Below are 6,506 nucleotides of genomic sequence, written 5' to 3' on the forward strand. Positions count from 1 at the left end.
ACCTCACTGGGCCTGCTTTTATGAAAGGTTTATTCCTAGTGCTAGATCCCAATCTTCCTGGGCTCTAAGCACAATTAAACTGGGTGGGTGGGTGAGGGGAGGCCCATTCGGACACAGAGCCAGAAGTGGGGCTCCCCACTATCCCCACTCCTTTGGTCCCAGTCCCCTTCTCTGCAATGGACACGCATAGAGAAGGGACAAAGGGTATTGGAGGCAACATTATTGGCCCAGGGGAGCCCAAGAAGAGCTGCCATTGGCTGACAGGGCCTTATTAGGCTCTGTCATTGGTCAAGGGGCACACCCCGAGAGCTGGGGATAGGCCTGAGGAGTGATGCCATTGGCCAGGGAGTGGTTTTGTCATAGCCTTTGGCTGTGGAGTGGAAGGAAAAGATCTGGGAATGAAACCCAGTGACCAGGAAGATAAAGGACTGGGCAGCAGCTTCTAGGCCTACAGGCCCTCTTCATACCACAGCAGGATGGGCAAAACTGATGTCAAATCCCAGCCAGGGAAAGGGAGCCCAAGCCAGAGAGCAAGTGGCAAAGGATGTCCCATGTCCAACTCCTCCACCCTGGGCTGCCCCTCCCAATGTCCTTCTTGATAGCCAAGTCGGGCTGGGAGCAGCTCACTGCTCCTCTAGCCAGGAGGGCTTCTCAGCTCCTGGAGGCCGCAGCTTGATGTTGAACTGCTGCAGGGTCTGCTCCAGTTGTTTCTGGTTCCCAGCAAAGTAGGCGGACACAGCATTGTGGAAGAGCAGCAGCTGCTTGTGCATCACCTTGATCTGGGGGTCCAGCAGGTTCAGCTAAGGCTGGACTCAGGCGCCCTTCTTGAGGGGCTATGAGCCTGAGCCTGGCTAGAGACCAGGGGCACATGGACTCTGCTCTGATGGTGCTTTTGGGATGGGGAGTGAACTCCACCCAGGGAGTCAAAGGAGAAGGGTCAATCTGATGGAAGAAACCTGACTTGATTTGTTAGGTTTAAGGTCCTGGTATCCCAGCTCAGGGGGTGATTTTTTTCCTAGTTATGTTCTTGGGACAAGCAGCCAAATCCTCCAACAGAAGAAGGCCAGCAATTAGAAGGAGGGTGACCTGAAAAGGCTCAAGAGTTGAGGGGCTGGGGAATCATCCCTCTCCCTTAGCCAGGGTGCATCTCCCCATCCAACAACAGGGAGGGTCAGAGGGGAAGGTTACTGTCAGATGGGAAGGTGGTCTAGGATCAAGGGAATGGGGTTGGCACCTTGTTTTCTTCCAGGAACTTGAGCTTGATAGCCACATCTCCCCGAAGCTTCTCATACTTGTCCCGATGGGCCTGGAAAGTGGCCTGGGCGCTCTCAAGTCGACCACGTGTCCCTGCATCCCGGGGACCTAGGCTCAGCTCCTCTAAGTCTGTTCGGTAGGCATCATATTCCAGCCTGGGGAGGGGGTGATAAAGGCTGATCTCCACCCTGTTGTTTTAAACACTGCTTGCCTTTCCTTCCTGAATTCTTATGCCCCTAGTGCCCAAACTTCCACCCATGCCAGCCAACTACCCAAACCTTAGGCCCTGCCAGTGCCCACACCTGGCAGCCTCATACTGTTTGACAGTCATGAGTGTGTCTTCCATGGTCTTGGTGACCAAAGTGTTGATGCTAGAAACAAAGAAGTTCACAGCCCCTAGAAGTGTCTCCCCATTCTTGCACAGCAGCTTCTGAGTCTCTGCATTGTATCCAAATTCCTCCTGAGGGCAGAAGGGAGGGACAGAACTTCAGTAACAGTCCCTACTAGACTGAAACTATAAACCCCTTTTTCCCTCCTTCCCGCAGAGGAAACAGCCATCAAAATTGTTAGCAATCAAGAACTGCCTCTAGTAAGGCTCTCTTAGCTAGAAAATTAGTAAGGCAACCCTTGGGATGCCTGGGGTAGAAATGTGGGGTGTGGGGGTTCTCAGATACATTCACAAGACTGAAACAGGGAGAGCCAGTGCAGCAGGCAGGGGAGGGGCTGTGATTAGGTCAAATACTAAATGTATTCTTGACAACGTAAGAGGTTATTTATGAGACACCTAGTGTGCCCCCTCCCTTGTCACCACTCCCTCCAACTTCTGGATCTCTGTACAAACCCTTAGGCTGCCTCCACAGGTGAGTGCTGCTGGGGGCAGGGCTGGGACCACCCTGGAGGGGTTCTCCCTGTGGGCTGTAGGAGGGAGGGAGGGAGGCTGAGAAGTGACTGCCTGGAAGGGCCCGGGCCTTTTTCCCCTCCCCAACAACCTCTTCCCTCTGGCTGAGGCACCTGAAGCTCTGGGGACTTCTGGCTGAGGTCAGCAAAGGCGTCACCTAGTGCATGCTGAGTCTGCAGCAGACTGTAGAGGTGGGCTGTCAGTGCCCGACCCAATTGCAGGACACTTTCATACTTGCGCTTCGTCTCACGCAGCAACTCAATCTGCAGCTCTAGCTCCAGGTCCACAGTCCGGGAGCCCCGGCCAAATCGCTCTGATAACAGCTGTTTTGTGCACTGATTGGAAAATGGGGAGATGGGGTAATGGGTCAGAGACCATAGATCCTGCCCCCAATAGGTACCTACTCCAGCACCTCCCATCTCTTAGTCTCAGCCATAGATGGGATATTAGGACCTGGGGGAAAGGAAAAAAGGTACCCGGGGGAGAAGGGTGAGGTGCTTCATTCCCACCTTATATGTGTTGATGCCCCATTTCTTGACAATGTCAAACTTCTCTCCAGCGATGCCCCGAGCCACCTCATCTCCAGGGCCAGCAGGCGTGGTACTGTGAGATGGATGGCGGCCAGACCCTAAAGGACCAAGTTCTCTGACACCAGCCTCTCTCAGATAAAAGCAGACTCCTCTGTGGCCCACTTATACTTCCCTCCCACCATATGAAAATGACTTTCCTGAAGGGAGACAATTGGAGTCTCTTGATAACTAGAAGAAAGAAACTTTGTGCTCTAAAATCAAATCCCAATATATACTTGGCCTCTTTGAGGTGGGGTTGGGGGTAATGGTACACAGGGGCAGAGGAAATAAAATATGCTGAATTTGGGGATGGAGTGGGGTCAAGGATGGTGGGTCCCAATAACAGGAAACCTGTGAGAATCAGGGTTGTCTGTTCCTTTAAACTTTAAATTCCAAAGTAAAACTCTTGAGAAGTCTCACAAAGTTTTGATTCAGTCTCAAGCTCCAGAGGGGAATTCCTGGGAAGTAGAGGTATTAACCTGGCTCAGGTGGTCGTGGTAGTGGTGATAAAAGGAAAAATGAGCCATCTTAGGGACTAAATGGTAAGTGGGAAGCAAATGGTTAACCACAGAAGCTGGCCTTGGGCTGAGGAGAGTTCATGGGGTTTATATAAGCAGAAATTCCCCAAATCTCAAACTTTACTAAATTAATCCTATGCTGCTCCAAACCATTCCAGTTTCCCCTCTCCACTGAAGCTTCCTATCTCTAATCATTCATACCTGTGGGGATGAGTCCATCACCAGAGCCCCCATAGCCACCAGACACAATGCTAGTTTCATTGAGGTTGGGTCCTGACACCATCACCTGCTGGAGGTCCTATAGGCCAGAGAAGAGGTGGGCTTCAGGAACATAGGGGCAGCTGAAACATTTTGGGGGTGGGAACAAGCTTAGACTGAAGCATCAGAGAGAGTACACAAGGATATTCTGCACAGAATCAGAATGAAGATTTGTAAAAAGAATGGAGTAAGATAAGTTAGGGGAAAGCTACAGGAATGGGAGTGAGAACTCAGAATTTATAAATTGGGACCCCTAAATTGAAACAATTGGAATAATCAAACAGAAGCACCTGCTCCAGCCCGTCATCTTCAGGAAGCTGCCCAGCTTCACCATTCCCATGGATGGGGATCTCCATTGTGGCTGCCTTCCCTAGGATCCCGTCCGTCATGGCTAGGGAAGGGACTGGAGTTTCCACCCCAGCACCCTGCAAAGCCCAACACAGACAATTGTGGAAACTGGCCAGCACTTCAGAAGACAGAGCCTCCCTTGCCATTTCTGAGGTTTCAGAAGTTGTCCCAGGAATTGAATGTTCCTGGGGTTGAGCTACCACTTCTTTTGTCAGGGACATGTACTTTTCCCCTCCAAAGTTTATAAACTGTTATACATGCATGCCCAAGCCTCAGGTGTCTTCTCACAACATTCAACCTCACTTTTAGTAATTATTCATGCATTCGCTCATTCAACAGATGTGTACTGAGAGACCAGGACGTGTCAGGTACTGAGGCAATGGGAAATACAGCAGTGAACAAGAGAAAGTCTGTGCTCTCTTGGAACTTATCCCCACACAGGTGTGTTTGCTCCCATCAGGAGACAACCCCTTTCTGGGCCTCGGGTGCTCATCCCTATTCTGGTATGTTCTCCAATGCGTGGCCCTTCACATCTCTTGGTGTTCTTTTCCCCTTCCTTCAGGTGGTCTCCCCCTCCTCCATCTCATGCACCTCCTCTTCCTCGGGCCCTCCCCCCAAGGCCTTAATTGATTCAGTTGATGTATGTTCCTGGTGTCTGCTAAAAGCCTCTCTTTCCCAAGACACACGCAATCCCTTTCAAAGTCAGTTATGTCTTCCAGGTGTGCGAGTCCCTGCTTCCCCCCCACCCCATACACCTGGGCATCAGGTGTGTCCTCATCATTGCCCAGGGCTTATGAGCATCTTGCCTTCAGGACAGGTTTGTGCGTTCAATTTCCCTTCTCCAAAGTATGTCCCTCTCACCTGGGCCGGGACGCTTTTCCCCTCAGGGCGCCAGGCCCGGGCCGTGCGGGGACCTCAGGTTCCAGTTCCCGTCGCGATTCTAGCAGCAGGTCAGGGACTCGAAGGAAGTGACGTCCTCTCTGGGCAGAAGAAGCCGGCCACGTCGCAGATTATAAGGGCGGAAATGACGTTGAAGCCATAGGCGGGGCGAACCTGGGGCCAAGTCCTTGGGGAGAGGCGAGAGATTACTTCCGGGGCGGAACCGGGACGCTGTAACGGAAGTGGCGTAGCTAGCTCCGGAGGCGTGATGGAGCAGCAGCAGCAGCAGCAACAACTGAGGAACGTGAGTGAGACTTAAGTTGCTTCGGGACCGGACGTTCATTCATTTCCCTGTCTGCATCTCAAGAACCCCAAAGAGCCAGGGATTTGAGGGCTGGAATAGCCGGCCGTGGTGCGCGGTCCTGGGAAACCTGGGCGGCGGGGCTTTGAGTTGCGGTGGAGGCCCTTCTCGCTGACTTCTTGGCCCCCTTTTCTCCCAGTTGCGAGACTTCCTGTTGGTTTACAATCGGATGACAGAACTCTGCTTTCAGCGCTGTGTGCCCAGCCTGCACCACCGAGCTCTGGACGCTGAGGAGGTGGGGAACTGTAGAGAGGTTTCCCTCGAGTCTCACAGTTAACGATGGAGTGCTCGCCGCACCTCTCCCCATTACCCTTCCTCTGACCATGGCTTTTCCGTGACCTCACCCCGAGATTGGAGATGGGGAAGGAGGAGGAGGGCTTGATGGGACATCTCTGGCTTCTATTTGCATCTTGTCTTTCCAGGAGGCTTGCCTGCATAGCTGCGCTGGGAAGCTGATCCATTCCAACCACCGCCTCATGGCTGCTTACGTGCAGCTCATGCCTGCTCTGGTACAGCGCCGCATCGCAGACTACGAGGCTTCCTCAGCTGTGCCGGGTGTTACTGCAGAACAGCCCAGAGTCTCGTCATCAGGCAGCTAGCCATCTCCAACCCCAGTAGAGAAGGTGCTGGATGGATCCTCAGATTGAAGGACTCAATAGACTTTGGGCTTGATGAAGCTTGTACAGAGAGATTGAGGGGTTTATCTGAAAGTTGGGTACTGTTTTTTGTTTGTGTGTTTGTTTTTCCTTCTGGGGCCAATAAACCTGTTCTTTATTTTGTTTGGTTTATATTCTGGGCAGGGAACCTTAGTCCACTGTATTAGTACCATCTTTGTTCATTTAGTGTATATCTGCTGGCTTTAGCCCTGGCAGCTGAGAAATTGCCTTCTATATGTAGGAGGAAAATATCCGCATTCTCAGGCATTTGGGTAAAATAGGGTATGTGGACACAATTTTAAGGTTAGTAATAGCAATAGAAAGTTGGTTCCTACTCATATGATCGCTCTTTTTTTGTCTGTTCTTGAGTCTAACTTAAATGGCTGAGTATATATTGGCTTATAACTTTTTCCTGGACTTTGTTTTATAAAAAAGAATTCTTTTGGATCTAGAGAAAGACAGTATCTAAGAACAACAGTGTTCCAAAAAAAAAAAAAAAGAGGCTTTTAGGTTCAGCTTCCTAGGAAGTCAGTGGCCATAGAACAGAGCTGAAACCTGTAGGAATTTGGGGACATTCTATAATTTCAACCATTTCCCCTGCTTGTTACTTTCATAGTATATCTTCCCAGGATTACTAGTAAAACTTTTAGGTAAAGAAAGGTCTGAGTTTTTATCTTCAGGGGCATTTGGAAGTGGAAAACTACAGTACAAAATTTAGGAAGAGAAACAGGAGAAATAAATTGTGAAAAAGGACAAAGTGAAATC

General features: G+C 50.7%; 2 protein-coding genes across 6 annotated transcripts; one reads left to right on the forward strand and one right to left on the reverse strand.

Annotated features, from left to right (window-relative positions):
• Nucleotides 1-13: 13 nt before the first annotated feature.
• Arfip2 (ADP ribosylation factor interacting protein 2) lies at nucleotides 14-4,847 on the reverse strand. Of its 4 annotated transcripts, XM_015477567.2 has the most exons (8): nucleotides 4,707-4,847; nucleotides 3,788-3,922; nucleotides 3,441-3,537; nucleotides 2,662-2,780; nucleotides 2,266-2,487; nucleotides 1,557-1,714; nucleotides 1,235-1,409; nucleotides 14-779 (listed from the first exon to the last, which is right to left on the reverse strand). In XM_015477567.2, the coding sequence occupies exons 2-8, from the start codon at nucleotides 3,884-3,886 to the stop codon at nucleotides 624-626; spliced, it is 1,026 nt and encodes a 341-aa protein (XP_015333053.1). In that variant the 5' UTR covers nucleotides 3,887-3,922; nucleotides 4,707-4,847; the 3' UTR covers nucleotides 14-623. The 4 variants fall into 4 exon arrangements, with proteins under 4 accessions (XP_015333053.1, XP_048644214.1, XP_048644216.1 ...); XM_048788257.1 differs by lacking the exon at nucleotides 4,707-4,847 and having other exon boundaries at nucleotides 3,441-3,580; nucleotides 3,788-3,925; XM_048788259.1 differs by lacking the exons at nucleotides 3,788-3,922; nucleotides 4,707-4,847 and adding an exon at nucleotide 3,126 and having other exon boundaries at nucleotides 2,662-2,831; nucleotides 3,441-3,500.
• Nucleotides 4,848-4,875: 28 nt separating this feature from the next.
• Timm10b (translocase of inner mitochondrial membrane 10B) lies at nucleotides 4,876-5,861 on the forward strand. 2 transcript variants are annotated; one of them, XM_015477569.2, is made up of 3 exons: nucleotides 4,876-5,028; nucleotides 5,225-5,320; nucleotides 5,508-5,861. In XM_015477569.2, the coding sequence occupies exons 1-3, from the start codon at nucleotides 4,993-4,995 to the stop codon at nucleotides 5,682-5,684; spliced, it is 309 nt and encodes a 102-aa protein (XP_015333055.1). In that variant the 5' UTR covers nucleotides 4,876-4,992; the 3' UTR covers nucleotides 5,685-5,861. The 2 variants fall into 2 exon arrangements, with proteins under 2 accessions (XP_015333055.1, XP_048644217.1); XM_048788260.1 differs by lacking the exon at nucleotides 5,225-5,320 and having other exon boundaries at nucleotides 4,917-5,028.
• Nucleotides 5,862-6,506: the final 645 nt, after the last annotated feature.

This window comes from Marmota marmota, unplaced genomic scaffold, assembly GCF_001458135.2.
Source record: "Marmota marmota marmota unplaced genomic scaffold, marMar, whole genome shotgun sequence".
Taxonomy (NCBI): domain Eukaryota; kingdom Metazoa; phylum Chordata; class Mammalia; order Rodentia; family Sciuridae; genus Marmota; species Marmota marmota.